At 41.0% G+C, this 17730-nt stretch overlaps 1 protein-coding gene and 1 non-coding gene across 2 annotated transcripts; one reads left to right on the forward strand and one right to left on the reverse strand.

Annotated features, from left to right (window-relative positions):
• Positions 1 to 617: 617 nt before the first annotated feature.
• Positions 618 to 15373, forward strand: kcnk13b (potassium channel, subfamily K, member 13b). Its single transcript, XM_055044150.1, has 3 exons — positions 618 to 969; positions 9810 to 10597; positions 14709 to 15373. The coding sequence occupies exons 1-3, from the start codon at positions 618 to 620 to the stop codon at positions 14865 to 14867; spliced, it is 1299 nt and encodes a 432-aa protein (XP_054900125.1). The 3' UTR covers positions 14868 to 15373.
• A 2244-nt stretch (positions 15374 to 17617) lies between these two features.
• On the reverse strand, positions 17618 to 17690 carry trnak-cuu (transfer RNA lysine (anticodon CUU)). The gene has a single exon. It is a non-coding gene; the product is annotated as a tRNA-Lys (tRNA).
• Positions 17691 to 17730: the final 40 nt, after the last annotated feature.

Consider the following 17730-nt stretch of genomic DNA (forward strand, 5'->3'; position numbering starts at 1 on the left):
GTCAAATCCTCCGTGTTTCCAGAAATAGCTCTTTGGGTGCCTCTCTCTGATCCTGAATAATTTATTTCCGCGGTGACATTTGCTCATCGGGTCCCGGGGGTGAGGACGCGGCGCCCCCGCCCCCGTCGAAGCTCCGCAAAGTTCAAGCGTTATTGATCCCAAACACGCTCTATAATGTCGGAATCAAACCTCCAGAAGTTTGGCTCGGGTCGAACATGACGGAGGTGTTGCGTTCAGGCTCATTATCTTGTCTCTCTCGCGCGCGCGCGTGCACCAGCTGAGCAGTAGGTGATCAGACTCTGGTGCGTAAAAGACGCGCTCCGGGGCGGGGACTGCTTTGGAGACGCATCGGTAACCAAAAAAAAAAAAAAAAGAAAAAGTAAAGAAGAGCACAGCAGCACGACGCGCTGCGTGTACAGGTTGTTTCTCTGATATCTTCTAACATTTTACTAATTCTGATCAGATCCAGCCTCTGGAACTGACTTTTTTTTTTTTAAACTGGTTGTTGAAAGAAACGCAATGAAAGTCCACGGCGATGGACTCCTCCATCTCCTCCGTGGAGCGCGTCCGGGCCGCCGCCACAGCCGCTCCTCCGCCACCGTGACCACGGCAACATAATGGCAGGCAGGAGCGGCTGCTGCTGCTGCGGCGGCGGCGGCTCCTCCGGTCCCGTTAACGAGGACAACGCGCGGTTCTTTCTGCTGGCGCTCTTCATCGTCCTCTACCTGCTGTGCGGCGCCGCCGTCTTCTCGGCGCTGGAGCAGCCCAAGGAGCGGGAGGCGAAGGCGCGCTGGGCGCAGAGGTTCGAGCACTTCTCCCAGCGGCACAACCTGAGCAGGAGGGACCTGCGCAACTTCCTGAGGAGCTACGAGGAGGCGAGCGTGGCGGGCATCCGCGTGGACACGGTCAGACCGCGCTGGGACTTCACGGGAGCGTTCTACTTCGTGGGGACCGTGGTGTCGACGATCGGTGAGGTTCTGTCGCGCACCGACGGGTCGTTTAGGGTCAAACCGAACCGTCTTTTCTGGGTCGACCACCCACCCACTCTTTTTCTTTTTCTTCCTGGGATGAGCACGAACTTATTCCAACTGTGAAATGTGCCAATCAAAATGTAAATATCTTTAAAACAAACAAACAAACAAAAAGTAGTAACATTTTCTCTCTTCTCTCGTTTCTGTTCATGGATTGAGCCAACAGAGGAAAAATCTGCACAACCAAACAGCATTTTCACCGTAGATCCAGACCTGGTCGCGATAATCGATCAATCGCATGATAAATTATGAACCGTTTCTCTCTCAACTCTTCAGTCATGGTGCTTTGGTCTCAACTAGCCTTTTTTTCTTTTAGGTACAATTTTGTTTACAGAATGAAACTTCATTTAAAAAATGTATTTGTTGTTTCTGCTGTGTTTAGATATTTAAAATGTCTTCCAGTTTCAGTGATAAATGTTAATTCAAACTGAAAGTTTATTGATCTTTGAGCGACATTCTGCCGCTGCCGTTTACTTGAGAACGGTCTCAAAACAACAATATTACCGTTTATCGCAATAACGTATTGCAAAACGAATTGTCGTGACAGCTCTAAAAATGACTCGGTTTATCAGCTGATATAAATGTTGCGGAGATCTTGTGCCGCCCCCCGCTCTTTGTACCTCCCAGAGCAGAGAGCCATGTCATTCGTTCGTTGATGCTGCGGTGCAAATGTATTTTTTTCACTTGTCTCAACACATTACTGGGGAGGAGCGAGCCTGACACAGCTGGAAATGAAAAGTCGGTCTCATAAAATTGATCCTTGTGTGATTTAATGCAGCGAAAATATTAAAACATACAAGAGTAAGTCAGTGATTAACAATCAATCCAACATAAATTGACAGCTCTGAAGCTTCTTGACTACTTGTCAAACTGTCAAATACTAGTCATAATTAGTGGTTACAGGTAGCCCATGCTAACTTCAGTAACTAGCAATAACAGTTGTTAGAAACTGGAGCTTTACTGATTTTTTGATTTTATTTTTTGTGCAACTTCACTCAATCTAATGTTCATACATGCTCTGATGAATAATTGATTCCCTGTACAAAAAGATTCGCCCTCCTGCCGCCGGCACCGTCCACAGGGGAATGCTTTTTATTTCTAAAACACATTTTAAAAACACCCGATTCCACACAGGACCGTTTCCAGAAATCTTTTCATCCTCATGGAAACGCAGAGAACGGTTTTCCTTCCCAATAATGCAAAAGCGGTGCAGTGCAGAGTAGATAATATGCGATTGTTGTTATGTGTGACTCGTTTAGGGTTACAGATCATGTCAGATGTTGGGTTAATATATAAGAGGTTTTTGTTTTTACATGTGTTTTTACTGTCCACATTAGAATGAGAGGGTAAAATGTTCACTGTGGAACCCATTTAAACCCCTTCCCACCCAGAAAACCTCTGTTTTCCATGAGAAATGGTTAAAAACTACAGTTTGGATTCTGTTTCCACATTTATCAACTCTCTGCCATAATATAGGAATGGAAGGATTCTTCTGAACCTTTTTTTTTAGCAATTAAATAACAGATCGGAAGATAAATACAATATAAGTTGATGGGCCTGTGTTCTGTTGTTGTGCATTACTTTATGCAACAACAGAACAATTACTACTCACAAAATGTTTTCTGGATTAGAAAACATTAATAGTGGGATGTTTTAAAAAATATACTCATTACAGTAACATTGTAGAAATACGTCCGTTAGAGTACAATTATTAAAGTCCAGTCAAAGTAAAGTATCAGGGACAGGGGCGTCTTATAGGGGTGAAAAGTGATGACAATTCTAAGGACCCTTGACCAACATAAAATAATAGTTTTTACAGAAATAGAAAAACAAATCGTGGTCCTGTCAATTACCGTTATTGTGTTTTTAAAAATAGTTTTTAGCAGTAAAAATTAAATGTTACTCCTCCCAGACCAAGAAGAACACATCCATATTTGCACTGAACTTCCCTGTATCTGTGTGAAATGATTCGTTCCTGCCAAGCAATTGAATATTTTCGTCATGGGCCCAAGATTGGTGGCCGCACCCTTGATCAGGTTTGACGTTGAAAAGAGGAGAGAACAGTCAGATTGTGCTTAGATGTAATTCATACGTGGAAACCAAAGCATCATGCTGTGGGGAGGCTTTTCTCAGCCTGGTTGATGGGAACATGGAAGGATGGAAAACCTGCAAAACGGATTCAAACACGCACCGCACTTTTCAGACTTTCAGGCTCGGTAAGATAGTTACATTCAGACAGAGGGTTCTTCAGGAGCCGCTGTTGTACAGACTGCTGCAGGAGATCCTTCCTGCCCACAGCAATCAGCATTTAAAAACCTTGGATAATACAATTTATTATCCAAGGACATTTAAATTTCCTTTCTGGTTAGTAAAATATTTATGAATCTAAAATTTATAAAACAGTTTGGTCATTTTGTATCGCAAAAACACTCAATGCTCAATCGTAATTTCAAGCTTTGGACAAAAAAAAAAAAAAGAAGGGAAAAAAAAGCCACACTTAATTTTCCAATGCGCTCTCCACAGAATAGCATTCCTTTTATTTTCACAAAACATGTTGCTAAACTCTCCAGGGACAGATAAGAGTCGGCAGCTATCTCTCCTCAGCACACAGCAACAGTGGACAATAAGTACCATCACTACTTATTGTAGGGGCGTTATCAGCCCTGCAGCTAAACGACATGTAAATTTGAACGACTCGTTTCTAAATTTAGACGGGTTGGTGTTTCAGATGGACCCAAACAACCCTGAAAACAGGAACGGTCTGCTCGACTGTTTGACATGGAGATATTTGTGGAAATTTCTCAGGTTGCGCAAAAAAGAGGAACGTGGCTCAAAGACGGCCACAGAATGAACGCATTGTGAACAAGTTATTAAATCTTCTCTTTGGATATTACAGTCAGGAATTGACGGCCACAAAGATCTATAAATAGGTGCGCATGTATGGAAGTATGGAGGCATTTGTATTCAGAGTTCTGGAATGTATAGGCTGTAAGGGAAACCGAATGAAACATTTAAAAAAAAAACAGACCAATTTCTATTTTTTTTTCTTGCTTTTGTCATATCATCAGTGTGCTTCAGTATGAGACACACTCACAGTCGTCTTTACTGCATGAAGTAAAATGGACTGAGAATGAGAATTAGTCTGAACTGCATTTAACCGCATTGCTTGGCAACAAAGTCTAAGTGAAGAAGACGAAATTGGAAGCAACTTTTCTGTTCAACAGAGTTAAGAGGTGCAAAAATAGATGCACCCAAAAACAGAAAAGTCTTGTCGGAGAATGTGTTTCTGATTTCCACCCAAATTGTGCAATTTTGATTGCAAAACTATATTTTTTTCTTTTACATTTGGTCACACTTTGTAAAAAAAATACTGCAGCATGAAGGCAGGTTTTTTTTTTTGCCACTTCGGTTGAGAAGAAGCTCAATTTACTTCTTCAAACAGGCACTTGTGAAGAAATATCTGCTGTCAAGTCAATTATATTGTATCACAATTGATCTGGTAAATTGTACAGTATTGTACAAGGTAGTGCATAATTGTAGTATAATCCAGAACAGCACAGTGCAGTTTTCTAACTCTTCCTATTAGCTCTCTTCTTTCACAGTTTTCCTTTTACAAACACCGTCTCTTATCGCAGGACTAAATTCCGATCCGAATTTAAAATGAAGGAAAGAAAGCGTTCTGTCATTTCTGTCCATCCATGAAATCTCCTTCAATAGCTCAGTAGCAGCGAACAAAGGAACGGAAAAACGACGCATTTGTGTAAAATTCTTAGGACTGTCAGAGGTGTGAGATGGAGACAAAGCGCTGAAGTCCTTCAGATCTGCTCAACCCATCACAACCGTCACTATTGATCCTTTGTTGTCACAACCTCTCCTCAGATTTGTGTCTCCGTTTTGCTCCAGCGTCGTGGTTGGAACAAATTTACGGTCGGCGTCAGACGGCGCGGCAGGACCTCTGATCGATAGCAGGCTCAGGGAGTGTATGAGGGAGAAATCCATGCTGGCCAAAGTCACGGATTTCGAGACAGAACATGTCTCTGAGCATGTCTTCAGAGAGGAAACATATTCTGTCACACGGTGTGAACCCCACAGATACATGTTGCTTAAAATGTGGAAGCAATCATTTTCTGACGAGTTAATCGGTTAAGTCCTCGTAATTGTTCACACATTGCCTTTAGAGCCCCATCGTAAAGCGATCGGCCGAGAAGGATGTGTAAACATGTCTTGCACTTGGCCCAAATCGTTGCAGCCTTGGTTTTCGTCATGACTGGGGCTTCATTCAGCTACTTGTAGCTTCTATCAACTTTGAGAAGCTTATGTATTCACACTTCAGAAAAGCATCTCGTTTTCTGCCACACGCTGGGTTTTGAACGTATGCCAAGAAGTCCACATTTGGCGTACGGTACATTTAAAATGTATTGTATTTACTACAACATCATCGGCATTGTATCAGTATCGGCTGAAGTTTGCAGAAAAATGTAATACCCAGAACAAAATTCTTGAATATGACCAAGGGGTTCAGACAGTGAAAGTAATGAGGCGCTCAGTATGCGACGGCAGAGTGGTCAAGTTTATCTTTCATTCACTGGTCCTTCGTCTACTCTTTAATCCCACGTATCATTCTCACTTTGTTACTTTGACAAAGCCTTTTGAAAATAAACTGTCATATTGGATCCTCTATAAAAGCACTGCATTCATCATTACAGGCTGATGTACTATAGAGTAGCAGAGAGTGCAGCATTGTGACAGAGTCATTAGTGCACAGTGCATTTCCTCTCTGCCTTTCTACATTTCTACGTTCTAATGGAGAATTATCTGGTTTGGAAACGATGTTATCCCCGTTCGCTGCCACTTTAGTTGGGGTGATATTCATCCACCTGTTGTCTACTGCAAGCCATTTCAAATGACGACCACCAGGACACACAGCAGACCAGAACCAACTTCCATGAGGCCCAGTCCATGAATTCTCTAGAAAAGAAAAAAGCTAACGAATATAAAAAGCCATGTATTTTGCCAACCTTCTGAAAATCCTATGAGAATTAAAAATTCCTACGTTTGTAAGGTCCACGAATGGAACACCAGAGAACCTTGTGTTGTGTCTTAAGTTGGGATGCGTCGACAAATTTGCCAGTCGATTAATTTATCTGTGTAAATAATACAAAATAACGTGTACAAGTTATCGTAAGTCAAGACTGGAAGGTTTCAGTCTCATCAGCAAACATTCAGCCTGAGTTTGTTGTTTTGACCTTTTCTTTCCTGTTTCCAACCTCACATGGTGATATAACAATGCGACTCGGGACTCCACCGAAGTTGTTTGCTGTGGATTATAAATACTGGAGCGAGACTGCGCCGAGTAAAAAGCACACCATGTCTTTGTCATGAGCAATCCACTTTCACGGCTCCATTTCAATATTCGGATTTGATTCATAACTATTGTTAGAACTTACTTTCATTTCCAACCTTGCAACAAACACATCGGTCTGTGAAGTCGCAAGCATGAAACAGGAAAGTGATTAGCTGTGCAGAGGGTGTTGCTGGAACCGTGTCTTATTAAAACAAGTCTATTCACTTTGTGATATTTTCGACTTGCAGATTAAAATAACAGCAAGGGCTTTTTGAGAACATGGTAAACAAAGGTGATGAGTCAGTTCACCAGGAACTAAGGCGCTGCTGTTTCCTTTCCTCCACAGGCGATCTAATCAAGTTATTATTCTAAAATAAACATACAAATGAACCATTTTGTCTTTCGTCTTATTCTGAAAGCTAGCCTGTGAGAATACTAAGCATAAGTTTAAAGAATTAAAACACCGTTTATCTTTTCTAAAAGTGTTATCTGGTTGTTCACAATAACCTGTACCATAAGAATATGGTAAAGATATAAACTCCATGTGTTGTTTTTTTTAAAGGGGCAGTGTTATGTAAAATAGACTTTTTTAAGCTTTACATCATGTTATGTTATGTTTTCATCAAGCAGTCCTCCACACTCAGCTCCTTCAGACTAGCCAGCAGCAATTAGTGCAGTTCCACCAGGAATTAAAATATGAATCTAAATTCGAATCATAGACATATATTGTCTGAAATATGGCCATTAACTATGGCTCTTTTTGTCCTGATTATGCTATAAAATACTCTGTCAATTAGATCTAAGACAACTGATTTTATTATCTAAAATACAAGAGTTAAAGCTTGAAATGATCTGCGTGGTTAATCTTTGGTATGGATGGCAGGACGTTAGCAGCACAACTCAGAAACCGACACCAGCTAGTTTCATCCTGACTCGTGTCATAATGCAGTTCCTTTCATGCTTCTCTAACTGCAATATTATTATCACTATCACTGTATCTTAGATTTATCTTAAATGGGTCGAATAGCTTGTGACATTCATGTAAATGATATCCTGAAATACAAAGAGAAGAAAAACAAAGTCATAAAATCCAGCTCATTCGGCTTTATTGTCGTGTTTGGGGGAAAGCTCTGGTTCAATTAGCACCTTGACAACCAATTTGAATGAAGAGGCAATCAAATGCTCCCCAAGAAGCCACTGTGTAGCGCAGCCATTTAGTCAGGCTGAAGCTTTTGTTTTCTGTCTTAGCACTGAGGGGAAAAACGCCCACATTTAACTTCCCTTATTCCATCTGGAAAGGCCTCGTACGTCGCATACATTCACAGCTACTGTACTTTTGATGTCAACAAAGGCTTTAGATGGCAAAAACTGCAAAAAGTACTCAATCATATGACATAAAGTTTCTTGTTAATATACTTCTGTGTATTTTATGGCTTAGTAAATACTTTGTAGAGCCGTCGGTCAATGTAACTGGAGCTACATGTCTTTAGAGTTTGTCTCTACCAGATAGATAGAAGCTGAACATTTTTGCCCATTCTTCATGAATGAAGTTCAAACTCAGTCAGGTTGAGCTTATTGCTCGGCTTCAACTTTAAAGACTCAATTTAAAATCGGTCTGGACTTTAAGTGGGTGTAACAGGTTGGCCTTTTACGGCTGGATTTTTCAGTGCAGATCGATGATATCAGGCAGAGTTTAGGTGGAACAGCAGGTTTATTCCTCCCAGCATCACAAACAATGTCACACTCTTGGTCTTACAAACATCTCAATGTCTCAATATCTGTCTCACAGGTGAAAATTGCAATCTTAAATAGTCCCAGCTGTGACAGTTAAAACAATCTGAAAATTCATAAGATAATCCCATCTTACCCTGTTCCCCTTAATTGAATAAAATACATTTTACTATAACCACATCAACTTCCTTTTTATAAATATTTTTTATGTTTTATCCTTACCCTTACTAAAACACCATAAAACAGTACACCATAAAACAATACACCCCTCTCCCATTCTTCTCAATGGTCTCTCCCAGGACCTATATCATTGTCCAGCCCCTTAGGACAATATTTGTCCAAACATCCTGAGAGGACACATAAAAAGACAGGTGAGTCACTATATTAGCACATTCCATACCTAATAAATTATGCACATCATTTATTTAGTTTTATCCACCAATAGCTCATTGCTCTGAGTATCAATTCTCCTCTCTTCACAGTTAACCACCTCCACTGGCGAATGAGGAGCAGCTGTGCAGAGCCCAGAACAAAGGCTACACACCAATACCTAAAATACTCAATAAATACAATTAAAACTTCTGAGTGCAAAATGTTAATTTATAGATCTATTTTAAAAGTGCAGTGCTAAATAAAGTGCATAGTGAGAAAGTGCAAATGTTTTTACAGTGCTATACAATACATTGAATAAATTAATTCAGTAATGAAGGCCTCTTCATTACAGTGGGCCATTCTAACACCGGAACATGCTACTTGGATCTTGTTGGGATTAATGACGAACTGAACTACCGACATTAATTAATCCCAGAATGCACTGCAGTAACCCACCTTCAGTTCTAGGATGAAAAAGGAAGGCGTTTCACCGTGTGGATATGTGACATCATGTTTTAGCAAAGACTTTATCTTTGATGAAAGTTGATCTCTTGACCGCAGATTACTATGATGGTCAAACGTTCACTTTGGTTCTCATCTGACCAGATCGTCACCTGCCACCTGTCAGCCGCTACTTAGATAAAATCATACATATTTGGACTGAATCTACAATTCAGACAGCTTCAGCTATTACCTTTTGTTGCTCTACTGCATTCAGTACCGGTAAAAACATTTGTGGTTGTAACGCGGCAAACGGTGAAACGGTTCAAGCAGTTTCAAAATTCTTTCAAAGTACCGTAAGCATGAAAGAAATTTTTCTATTTGCCAACCAGTCCAAATAAGTTCCATAAAACTGTAATCCCACCATGTGTTAAAGAGACAAGCTTTGTCTCGATCGCATTAACTGTTTCAGGTGCTCGTCAGAATCATTAAGAGAGCAATGGCAAACCGGATGAAGGGAAGCATCCAATTTAAAACTTGTAATTCTTTCGTTGCCAAGAGATTTTATGCTTAGTTCGAATAATAAAGCAACAGGAAGCGGTTACATTTCTCTTCTGGAAAGTTTCAATTTGTTTACTAGGAGCGCAACAATTCATTTGCAAGACCATGTGCGTGAATGTAGATGGAGGTTTTCTTTGGAAATTGTGTTTGTGGAGAGATATTAATGCTCTTTGTCCTACTCTCTCTCTCTTTAGTCTTTTATGTGTGCTGTGGAGAAACAAAGATTCAAATTAAGCTACCACCCCTAATGTTTACCTCCCACTGATAGCTGCACAATCCTTGTAGTCTGGATTAGCACTCACTACTGAATGTCTTTGTGTGTTTGCCAGGGTTTGGGATGACCACTCCCGCCACCATTGGAGGAAAAATCTTCCTGATGTTTTACGGACTGCTGGGCTGCGCCGCCACCATCCTCTTCTTCAATCTCTTTCTTGAGCGCGTCATCACAGTCATCGCTTTCGTCCTCAAGTCTTTCCATGAACGGCGCCGCAACAAGGCCGCACTACCACAGAATGGACGACGGGCATCTGATGGCGAGAAGGCGGGCGAAGCCGAGGCGGGTGAAGGAGGAAAGCGTGAGGAGCTTGCCGGCTGGAAACCCTCGGTTTACTGCGTCATGTTCATCCTTGGAGCGGCGGCAGTGTTGGTGTCCTGTTGCGCCTCGCTCATGTACTCGGCGGCTGAAGGCTGGGGCTACTTGGACTCTCTCTACTTCTGCTTTGTGGCCTTCAGCACCATCGGGTTCGGGGATATGGTCAGCAGTCAGAGAATCTCCTACGAGGGTCACGCCACAGCTGCGTACCGGGTCGGAAACTTTTTCTTCATCCTCACTGGCGTCTGCTGCATCTACTCCCTCTTCAACGTCATCTCCATCGTCATCAAGCAGGTCCTCAATTGGCTGCTCAGGAGGTTGGAGTCCTCTTGCCACTGCTGCTTCCCTAGGAAGGGTCCTCACCCGCACCGGCACCCTCGCCGGAACGTGGTGGCCCCAGGACATCTCCGTGCCCGCAGGGACCACTCCATTGAGACTGACGCCATGAACGAGAGCGAGACCGACCCGGGCCGCAGGATGTCTGGGGAGATGATCTCCATGAGGGACTTCTTGGCTGCCAACAAGGTGAAAACATTATGTCAGGAACAACTTCAGATGCCTCACATCTTAAAGGGTCTTGGCCCTTTAATGGAATCAGGCTAATCTTAAATCAGATATGTGACAGATTTGAACAGTAGAACCTGGGTAGTCTCAAAGGATTAGGAACCACATGAATAGCTAAATACTTAAGACCTTCTCTAAAAGTGTTTCTAATTGCTTATATTAATAGTTAAAATACTAAATGTATCTCAATATGCATTATTGTGCAGAGTGTAAACCATCTTAAAGCTTAAGCTCACATCTTAGGTCTTCCTTTCCCTTATGAGGATACAGCCAATCAGCGGCACAGAAAATAAATGGGACTTCTGGATTTGCTGCTTTGCAAACACTAGCCAATAACATGTCAACTAGCATTTTCCCATGGTAGTTCTTCCTGAGCTGAATTTTCCTTCAAATATTTTTGAAATGCTGTCGGATAAAAGTCACCAATAGGCGGCGACGTAATGTTCCACAGAAGAATAGGTGAGTCTGCAAATACTAACCGCAAATAGGCAGTGGTCCGTTGTACTAGCTGTAGTGAAGAGGTTTTGAGGATGGAGGTCTCTTAAGGTCAGATTTGAGTCCAAAACTTTATTTTAGGTGTTCGCAGTTGAACCTTCTGGTGTGCTTCGACTATTTATCCTCATATAATCGTATCACACTCTGGTAAAGTCACAAACTGAGCAACAGCAAAACAGCCCAAGTATTGGGACATAATGGGAGAAATTTTGGAAAGATAACAGCTGTTTGCTGATGTTCGAGGGGGGGGAAAGAAAGCCAGCATGTCTGTTGCCAGCCTTTTAGCTGAATTTCTCCTTTCTAGTTCATTTCTAATTTAAGTTTTACCCCGAAAAAAAAAAATCTTTTTCTCGTGCTTGAAGGTCACTCCAGCTTTAATTTAAACTACAGAGGAACAGCAGGCTCTGATGAACAACAGCCTGGCTTACCGGGAAGGGATTAAAGCCTGCTCACATCAGCCCACCTCCCACACAGAAACAAATCTGCTCTCATTAAAGCTGTTGTTTCTCTTATTATGTTTTATCTTTTCATATGTTTTTTAAAACCGTGTGAGTAGACTCAATTAAAACACATTCAGCGCACCACAAACCTGTCCCCCAAAACACAATTTGCTGCGTATTGATTTTCAACAAGTCATTAGTGAGAGCAGCGACGACTGAAAGGAGCGACGACTGAAAGCAGCGCGAGACGTTTTTGGTCCGACACTTTCGTTTTCTGACGAGACCGAACAAAAATGTTGTTCTTTAGCTTAATTCCCTGGTACTGAGAGACACAAGTATCACGTCTAATATCTTAAGTCCAATATTTAATTAATGGTAGGCTTAATAAAACTTAAAGCTGCAGTGTCTTTTGTAAAACAAAAAAAAGTTGTTTTTTTAAATATATATATTTGTCATGTCAGTACAATCTGAGACAGATAATCTGTGAAAAGATCAATCTCCTCCACTTCCTTCCTGAGTCACTATTACGGTCTGAAGTCATGCACCACTTCCTACCAAAAACAACCAAACAGATGAAGTCGGACGCTCTTGACTTATAATATTTTACGAAGCAATAAAAAAAGAGCTATTACTTTAGTAAAAATAAATAAAAAAATCTTTATGATGCTCAATGACATGAAATATGACTTTTGTCTCTGTCGATAGATCCGTTGTGGTTGTTTTCATATTTTGAATGTAAACTAAGTGTCACTCTGTCTGCAAAGCTCTGCATTGCTTTTTGAAAGGCAGTATTACAGCAAACATACAAGAAGTTTCCATGTTCTCAGTAAAGGCCCTTTGATTAGATTTAATGCTTACATTGAGGAAAATAAAATAGTTTTTGTCCTTTGGATGTAAGAAATATGAGTTTGTGCACTCAGGTGATTTTCCTTCTCGAATATTGTGTTTTGAACATTTTTACATACAAAGCATTGCTTTCTTTAACCTGTCATATTTTAGTTAAAAGCTTTTGAGCCATCCAAACGTATACATATCTGACCCTTTTCCATGTTTTTTTGGCTGTAGTGGCCTTTATTTAAAAGCACTATGACGGGAAAGTAGTTGATGAGAGAGAGGAAAGACATGGGGCAAAGGTCACCAGGCCGGGAATTGAACCTGCAACCACCACGTTGAGGAGTAAGGCCTCCTTATGTGGGTTGTGCTAAACCCCTGCGCCTCCACAGCGCCCCACTTTTCCATATTTTATTACATCGTTATCCTCAAACCATCAGCATATTTATTTTTTATTTTTAAGATAAATACAACACTTTTCTTTTAAAAAACTAAACCTAAACAGTGTGTCAGACATTTTTATTGAGTCTGTATTTTGAGTCATACTTTGCTGCTGTTAAGTAATAAAAAGACGGGCGGTTCTTCTCCGTAGTTTATTCAAGCAATGTGTAGCGACCAAAAACCGGTTCACAGAGAACCGTTCGAACATCATCGCCCTGACTAATGGATTCCCCTTTACTCAGCTCCATCCACTCTGCCCAGCTTCCTGTCTGATGCCGGTGACGAAGAGTGTGTTCGTTGTGTTCTACTCTTAGTGTTTTGCATGTGGACAAAGTTTCATTTTCATCACAATTCTTTAACCAAGTATCGTTTTCAATACCGTTTAAGCTAGTTCGCAGACGGCCTGCCTTTTACCGGGTGCTAGAAGTCGCCCCAAAGCTTAGCTCCTCCTGCAGCAGGGAAAAAAAAATTGACTTCTACTGAGGATATTTTCCTAAATATCGCTCCAGTCTTTTTGACTTTCATAAATCCCATAAAAATACAAATTGGTAGTAAGAATATGTAGATCCTTAAACAGATGAGCAGAAGGACGATTACAGTTCTACCAAAACCGTTTCGAATACTTAATATTTTATGCAAATTTGTGGGCAAATTATTTTACAATAAGTCAAATATGGCTATATTGGACTATAATAAAGTGTAAGCAGTGCATCTATACCTTATTAAATCTGACCCAGCCAGGTAAAGGCAAGAATCAAAAGAAAAAGGCAAGTTACCTTCTTTGGTCACCTTTTTTATTATTATTATTGAAATTCCAAGTAGAGCATAAGCGACTGCAACAAATGTCACGCTGCCTGCAATACTTTTTATGACAAATACAAAAGAAATAAATAAATGTAAATGTCAGGTGGAATACAAACTGAAGACTTTCCCCATGTGGTCTTCCTGCCGGCTCCCTTTAAACATATGGAAGAAACGAGCACCTTGTTCTTCTCTATGTGGAGCTGTGAAACGTCTTGTTGAGCCGCAACTTCTGGTTCACTCTGCTGACGCTTGCTTAGCATTTATCACCTTCCTGTCTAGTTAGATTGTCGCACCTAGGCAAAGGAAATATCTTTATATGTCTTCTGTGAGAACAGGACGTGCTATGTGTCAACACTTTGTATTCATCTGCTTCTGCAGGTGTAAAGATGAAGTGTGTAACTTTTATTTTAAAAAATATGTTTGTTTTTTTACATAATTGTTAACATTGTGTTGAAGAATATAAGATTATCAGATAGATAATCTGAGAAAATCAAGCTCCTCTTGCCTTCTCCCAGTGCTCCCAGTACTGACTACAGAAATATACCAGACAGACACAACCAGAGCCAGAAGGAGGGTCTTAGTGCTGTCAATCACTCTCATGCTCACCCTTTCTGTTTGCTCTTTGCTAATCAACACCTGGGTCATCATAACGTAGTCTACCATTAGCAGACTACATTATGGTCATAGTCTGCTAACGTTAGCAGTTGGCTAGTTAGCATAGCCCTCAATGACAGCAGATAAGCGGTTTCCCTGTAATGGTAAGTTGTTTCTCCGCTATTAGCACATGCGTTAGCATACACGAGGTTGATTGACAGCGCCAAAGCCCTCCTCCTGCCTCTAATTGGTTGATTTTTTCTTTCTCCGACCTCAACTCAGATATTACCTGTCTCACAACGTTCATCCTGACGGTTTTAAGAAATACGGGAGTATAAAAAACAAAACAGATTTTTGTAAGTTGATTACTGAAGCTTTAATAGAATAGGAGGATGTTAAAGCCTCTATATATAGCAAGCAAACTTTTTTTTTCCCTCCTGTGCTGACCGGTTTCTCCTCCCCCGCAGGTGAACTTGGCCATCATGCAGAAGCAGCTGTCGGAGATGGCGGTCGGACACCCGCGGCAGTCCGGCGGCATCTGCTCGCATCAGAACGGCTTCTCAGGAGGGGTGGGCGCCCTGGGCATCATGAACAACCGGCTGGCAGAGACCAGCGTGGACAGATAAGGAGCTGTTGTTTAGAACAAAAACAAACAGATACAGAAGATTGAAGAGGAAGAGTCTGAGGCGGGCGTGGGCTAACCGAACCCCTCTATCCCCAGCAGCCACCTCTCTGCAGGCGCAAGCGAATCCATCTCTGTCCGCTTTCCTGTCAGGATCTTGACTCCGTGTCAGTTTGCTGAAATCTTTCATCCGGACCAGAGTGCTGGAATGTTCCCTGGTGATGAACCCAGTTTCCATGGTGATAAATAAAAAAAAGGACAACTAAGCCTGCCTAGAGCATCGTTTTCTGAGCTCCTTCTCACCTAAACGCAACATCCTGGCTTTGTATGTGGTGTATGTTCAGGAAATGAAATGAAGCTAAATACAGCCATCGGTATGTTATGTTCAGATATTTTAATGCACATAACTAATTTGTCTATTGGCATTTTTTCTTTGTCTATTAAAGCGAGAAGAAGCTGCCAATCCTCCTACACATTTCTGTAATTATTAATAAAACCTGTTTAACTTTGGTTTGAGTTCTGGGTCAGACTCGTTTTTTTCCTCCCCAAAGATGGAATTATGATTCCTAAGAATCATAATTCCTAAGTGCTTGAACAACACAACTTTTTTAGTTCCTCAACATGTGACTCCACCAAAAATTGTAAGAAAGTTTATGTTTGGATCTGCCTGCTCTTCATTTCCTGGTTTATTTTTGTGACATTTTATTAGGTTCCCTGTGCAACTAGAGCAATCGGTGAAAGTAATGGGAGCCATTTGAGGTGCAAAAACTCCTTTATCCCGCCTCACAACACCTTTTGTCCCAGTGCTTCAGGTTTATTTATAAAATCTGAAAACCTGCACCATCTATCCGTTACAACAATTAATTTTTATATTCTTTTTCTCCAGTCGCCTGGCTCTGATTGCGGAAAACCACAGAAGACTCTGATGGTTGTTAAAGTGTCAGTGGATTCGCTGACCGCGAAAAAATGGAAAATGACTTGTTGACACGTGAAAGAGATGGCGGCGCGGTTGTCTTCTTTCTCTAACACGCATCTGTGAAGATGCTGAAGTGACTCAGGCTGCCATTTTCCAGCTGCCCCCCGTATCGCTTTTCCCGTTGAGACTGGAGCTGAAGTGCTTTTGATTTCCAAAGAATGAAAGCAGATTGTCAGACTTTTAATAAAAATAAATACCTCAAATATATCCCAAGTATTTCAATACACATTGTGAATGAATATATGGCATCATTAACTTATTGTAGAGCGTTATCCTTGCTATTTATTATCTTAAACTTCTCTTATGTTTTCTTACTATCCAGGTAACATATAACTTTGAAAATAAGTAAAAATTTAAAAAAACAAGAACTGGGCGCACAACAGTTTTTCTGTTTTTTTGGTCTTTGTCTATAATTTGTAGAAAATCTGAAATCAAACTAAGCTAACTCACAAGTACATTTCCAGCAAGATATAATAGTTTGATTCAAGTGTTGATTTTGATGAAAATGTGCTAGTTCCATTGGCAGATAATTTCATTTACGACAAGAAAATTTTCCCCATGTTGTGAATGAAATAATCTGCCAGTGGAGCTAAAATTTTTCCACCAATATTAAGCAACTATTGACTCCAAACAAGCTCCTGTATTTTGCTAAAAATAACTATTCCAGGTGAACAAGTTTTGCTTGTGCTGCATTGCATTTGCTCTGTTCTTCGATTGGCACACAGTCATTCCTGATCTTTGGACGCCCCTGTCCTTGTGCATTCTTTGCTTGCAGCTGGATCTCTCGGCTCAAAATGTGCTCTTTCTCAGGAGCAGCAGTTCCTCAACACGACATGATGCTTTGAGTGAAAACCGTTGCACGCTTGTCTGTGGAGTCAACGCAGGTATAAGACAAGACGACAAAGATTTCAAGCACAATGCTAAGCACCTGTCTTCGTAGGCCGCAGCCGCAAGCTGTCGGTGTGAATCCCTTTTGTTTTTATTCAAGTTCAAACTGCAAGTACAGAGAATGTGATGCATTTTTCATCACATTATCTGCGCTTGCAGACACTAGGGCCCCGAAATAATTTTAATTCTGAAAGATCCGCTTTTCACTATGGAGACAAACTTTTTCACACGGAATAGCTCAAAAAATATTCTTAACAGGGAGTCAAATAAGCAGTGCCTACACAGATAATAATAGCTCTGAACCAGTGCCTGTGTGCTGCTAGATCCTGTTTGTGTGGAATGAGTTTGCCTTGTTTGCATGTGGGACAGCGGAGACTAGGACATCTTTTGTTGAGGCTGCATTCTGAGACGCGGCAGCACCAGGAGAGTCACTGATAGCAGGGCTGCATCCAATATGAAGGGCTGAAACACACATGCACGCACGCACACGCATACACACACAAACCAACAGGAACACTTGTCAATACCTTGGAAGTTTTCCTCATTTTTGTCAAATTTCTACAGAAAATGCATTACAGTGAATTGTAAAAGACTTCATGCCCCTTTCATCTTTTCCACGTTTTAGCTTGCACCCAGAGTGCACAGAATTAAACATACCTTGTATAATTTGGACATTTCTGTTTACATTATGATTTTACATGATCGTATGTGATACTCTAACTTTCTGTGATGCTGGATTTGGAGTTTATTATCTGTAGGCCATAATCATCAAAATGTCCAAAAATAATATCAATATCAAAGTAAGACAGGTTTTATTAGGTTTGAAGGAATGCTTTTATTATAATTATTATGATTATCATTATTGTTTTATCAACAAAAAAAAACGCAGTCGCCCAACGTGGGGCTCGAACCCACGACCCTGAGATTAAGAGTCTCATGCTCTACCGACTGAGCTAGCCGGGCTGGTGGCAGTACTGATGGTAAATATTTCCTTACATACGTG

This window comes from Poeciliopsis prolifica, unplaced genomic scaffold (genome assembly GCF_027474105.1).
Source record: "Poeciliopsis prolifica strain line A6 unplaced genomic scaffold, Auburn_PproV2 SCAFFOLD020, whole genome shotgun sequence".
Taxonomy (NCBI): Eukaryota; Metazoa; Chordata; class Actinopteri; order Cyprinodontiformes; family Poeciliidae; genus Poeciliopsis; species Poeciliopsis prolifica.

Excerpts from the sequence above, each read along its gene's own strand:
- kcnk13b (XM_055044150.1), top strand. The coding sequence starts at position 618 with ATGGCAGGCAGGAGCGGCTGCTGCTGCTGCGGCGGCGGCGGCTCCTCC. Across the intron at positions 970-9,809 it reads GACCGTGGTGTCGACGATCG|GGTTTGGGATGACCACTCCC; the intron begins GTGAGGTTCTGT and ends TGTGTTTGCCAG. Across the intron at positions 10,598-14,708 it reads ACTTCTTGGCTGCCAACAAG|GTGAACTTGGCCATCATGCA; the intron begins GTGAAAACATTA and ends CCTCCCCCGCAG.